The 4,143-nt window shown below is 36.5% G+C and overlaps 1 protein-coding gene across 1 annotated transcript; it reads right to left on the bottom strand.

The window, feature by feature from the left end:
- Positions 1,605-3,583, bottom strand: LOC109234587 (transmembrane protein 230-like). Its single transcript, XM_019400637.1, has 2 exons — positions 3,066-3,583; positions 1,605-1,968 (listed from the first exon to the last, which is right to left on the bottom strand). The coding sequence occupies exons 1-2, from the start codon at positions 3,253-3,255 to the stop codon at positions 1,847-1,849; spliced, it is 312 nt and encodes a 103-aa protein (XP_019256182.1). The 5' UTR covers positions 3,256-3,583; the 3' UTR covers positions 1,605-1,846.

Below are 4,143 nucleotides of genomic sequence, written 5' to 3'. Positions count from 1 at the left end.
TTCACCTCCCCCAAGTCTCTAAAAAATCACACAAATCCAAAGAAACTAATGTGCTGCTTTACTTTTTTACGCAAAAATAACGTTGAAATTTGTACTCCATAACAAAAAAGAAAATACTCTTTCTACAACATGAAAATAAAGTACTAATTTTATTAAAATAAAAAGAAAATACTTTTTCTACATCATGAAAAGAAAATACTCATTTGGTTGAAATGAAAAAAAAATACGTATACTCTTTTTACATCATGAATAGAAAACACTTTTTTATTGAAATGAAAAAAAAAACTATTTCTACATGAAAAAACGTATTTTTTTGTCAAAAGGAAAAAAGTATTTTTTATATCATGAAAAAAAAAATACTTATTTGTTGAAATGAAAAAAAATCTATTTATAACAGAAATGAAAAGCAAGTACTGTTAATAGTATTTTTATTTAGGATGGGGGAGGAAAGGGTCGCTAGGGGTGGGCCGGGGGTGGGCGGGGTGTGGGGGTTGGTTGGTGAGGATGGGGAATATGGTGGGAAAGGTTGAAAAGGAGTTTTGAAAAATGTTTTCTCGATAGGGAAAACATTTTCCTCCAATTGGAGGAAAATATTTTCCAAAACATTTAGACCAACCAAACATGAAAAAATTAGAAAATATTTTCCTTCGTACCAAACACACCCTTAGTGTTTGTTTACACTTTACACCAAACCAAACAATGTAACCTTAGAACTACAAATTAAAATGAGAATGCATCACTAAACCATGTTATAGTTAACAAAGGTGTATATGCAGAATACATGTTTTGCATTCATTGATTGGGTTTGTTACATGCCTAGGAATCTAGAGGAATGGTTATTGTGTAAGGGCCATTAGTGTTTACATGAGTTTTACAGACCAAGAAAACAAATGAAAAAAAAAAGAGACATGCAGAAGTATGTTCTCATAGTTAGGAGTTCAAAAGATTCTCTCCGGAGGTGCTCAGAAAAGCTGAGAAGCGAGGAGTATCTGAAGACTGAAGCATTTAATTTGTTATAGTTGAAACTTGAAACAACTGAATGCTACACTTGAATGGCTTGACATTTGAAAAGAAATTGTAGATATGCGAGCCACAAAACAATACAGCCTAAGCACAATCATAGCCTACACATTGACATTTCTATGAGGATCTTGATATACATTGGCTCAAGCAGTAAAGACTATTCTTTAGCCATCTCATCACTGTATGACTGGCTTCTGAATTGGAGCAAATAGATGACCACCTTACCAATGTCACACCCTTTTAAAGATTGTACACTACCCATATAACACAAAAAATTCCTGATATGCCTTTCAAATCCTTTTGTTTCTTATCTAAGGGGATATTGAACTATAGGAATAATATCCCTCTGCCACACACCAAAGCAAAAACCTTTCCAGTGTCCATGTAGATGCATATCAGATAGACCATAAATATTCGCCATTTGACTAAAATGCTACCAATCAGTTAGATCACAAAATAGTCCTTTCAGCTAAACAATAGAGGCAAAACCCTCTGCCCAAGGATTGGAAGAAAAGTAATTGATCATATTGAGAAATACCAAAAACAAACAACTTATAGTACTACATCATACACACTGTGGCTGAGTTGAAGAGTGCATAGTTCAGCTTTAGCAAGTAATGGTTCAATGTTCAAATCAGATGGATGGATATCATCATTCTCATTCCCAGGTAATCTAATAGCACTAAAAGAAACAACACTATATTTTAAGAGATTCACTTTGTTTACAGCACTTATCTAAGAGTAGCAAAAGTGTAGAAAACAGGAAATGACGTAGAAACAGGGTAATGACCTAGCTGTACAATGTATCAACATCATCCATAATCTACACGGGAGGTATATTGGAGAAAGAGAAACCTTTATAACCCTTGTAAGCATAGTATGCAATCCGCGTATAGTAGAACCCTGGTATAAACAGAACTCCCCCTAGTATAGCAAAAAATAGCCCTGCATTACAACAATGTGTAGAAAGTTAAAGAGGACAAATGGTAAGACGAACATTCACTTCAAATAAAAAGGAATCGTTTCTTGCCGTAGCTACTTGACATGCCCAAACTACAACCAAAACTGCACCAGGCTGCCCCTCATTAAAGGTTCGTCATAGCTTATCCCTAGGAAGAGACCTAAAAATGCCATATTCACTCATAGTAAACTAAACCCTCCTAGAAGTGAACACAAAAACAATGTCACTTACAGACACTACGATTTATGCCCATGGAAATTCCAGAGGCAAGTGTTCAGGACCATATAATCCATAAATCTAACCAAGACATTTTCTGAAAACCTTAGGTTGTACACCTAGAATTTGAGAATTGCGACAAATGGATCTGCATAAGCAAATAATTACTTAATCTTAGCCTAGCTTATTTAAGATTTCAAACTAACACAAATCACCAAGGAAATAAAATAACGGCAGACGTGAAGATAGGATCGAAATAAAGCAAGAAAAGGGACACAGGACAACAGCAATCCCCACTAAATTAATCCCTAGTCAGCTAACAATTATGCCCCAAAACCTGAGTATCAATAGAAAAGCCAAAACAGAAATTAGGGAAAAAAAAAAAGAAGGTATTGAAGTCTGAGTGGAAGGGTGAATATTCAATTAGGGAAACAAGGTGAAATGATAAAGCAGAAACAATTTTGAAGAGTTCATGGCTGGTATAGGACAAAAAATGGCATATCTTTATTTTCACTTAATCCATGTTTTCCTCAGACTCCTAGCTATTTAGGGTCTTTATACTTGTAAAATAAACTTGGATAGCTAAAAATAATTAAGGATTAAGGATAAAATATTGCCCTCTTTTTTTATTCTGTATCCATGGAACCCATCACGTTTTAGGTTTTATCAACCAGATCAAGTACAGCTCTACGGTGGCATAAATATGTTGTACAGAACGCTCCAATACTTGTACTTTTCAGAGAAACAGTATCTGAAGCTGGATCCAGCTCAAAGTAATAAAGGGAAAGACGTAACCATATCAACATAAGAAAATTAGAGGGAGGAATAGTCATAAGGGGGAAAAAGAGTCTCGGAAAAAAAATACCATGAGCAGTATCGCCGCCAACCTTATTGATGGCCATGAAAATACCGAGAACAATACCAAGGGTACCAAAGACAAGAAGGGAAACGGCAAGAGCGATCTCTTTCATCGGTCCGCGATTGCTGTCGGCGTGAGAGCCGTCCATCATCATATCCTCGTCTGAAATCGAGAAAGCATGATCCACGTACGCCATTTTTCTGAAGCAATTGAAAGGGTACTCTTTTCTTAAATGGGTTTGCTGTAGCTGTTGATGGCTTGATGCTAATAGCTATATGCTATGCTTGACGAAGAGGAAGAAGAAGAAGAAGAGAAGGGTTAGTGGGAAGACCTTTTCAGCAGGAGGAGAGTTTATTTTTAGTTTTAGGAATAGATAGCGTGATGATGCGGTGAAACATAGAAAGAATCAAAAGTTTGGTCCGTGAGCAAACATGGACGTTTTCATTTTCAATTTTTTTGGGCAAACATGGACTTCCATTTTTCTCCCCCAAAAAGTTTCTTCTATTGCATACACAGATCGGGGGGAAGGAAAAAAAGAAAACGGAGAATGTGGAATTTATTCATTGATTTATACTAAAGGTGTTAAACGGGCCGGGTTGACCCGGTTCCGGATCGGCCCAGACCGATAGAACCCGGAACCGGCCCGGTTGAACCCGGAAGAGTGAACAGTAATTCTTACCGGGTTAACCGGCCCGGACCGGCCCGGTTCAAACGGCTAATTTTTTTTTAATTTTCGAAATTGTGGGCCCCACTGACCGTTGGCAACGGTCAGACCTTCATTTGGTCCGTAGGCCAACGGAAATATTGCACAAATAACCCTTTTTTTTAATTTTTAACCCTTTTTCAATTTACAAAATTAACCTTCTCTAAAACTATAAATACTCCCTCCCCCCCCCCCCCCCCTTCATTTCTTCACTCAATACTCATTTCTCAATCTCAATTTCTCTCATTCTCTCATTCTCCAATTTGCAAGACTTCAAGTCTTCAATTCATCATTTCATCTTCTAATTTTATTTGGCTCTCTTTTCTTGAATTTAATTTATCGTGTTTTGTCATTCGGAATTTGAAGTTTGAACAATTGAAG

This window comes from Nicotiana attenuata, chromosome 11 (assembly GCF_001879085.1).
Source record: "Nicotiana attenuata strain UT chromosome 11, NIATTr2, whole genome shotgun sequence".
In the NCBI taxonomy this organism is placed as follows: Eukaryota; Viridiplantae; Streptophyta; class Magnoliopsida; order Solanales; family Solanaceae; genus Nicotiana; species Nicotiana attenuata.
The sequence above is the reverse complement of the archived record's forward strand: the minus strand, read 5'-3'. Positions and strand labels throughout refer to the sequence as shown.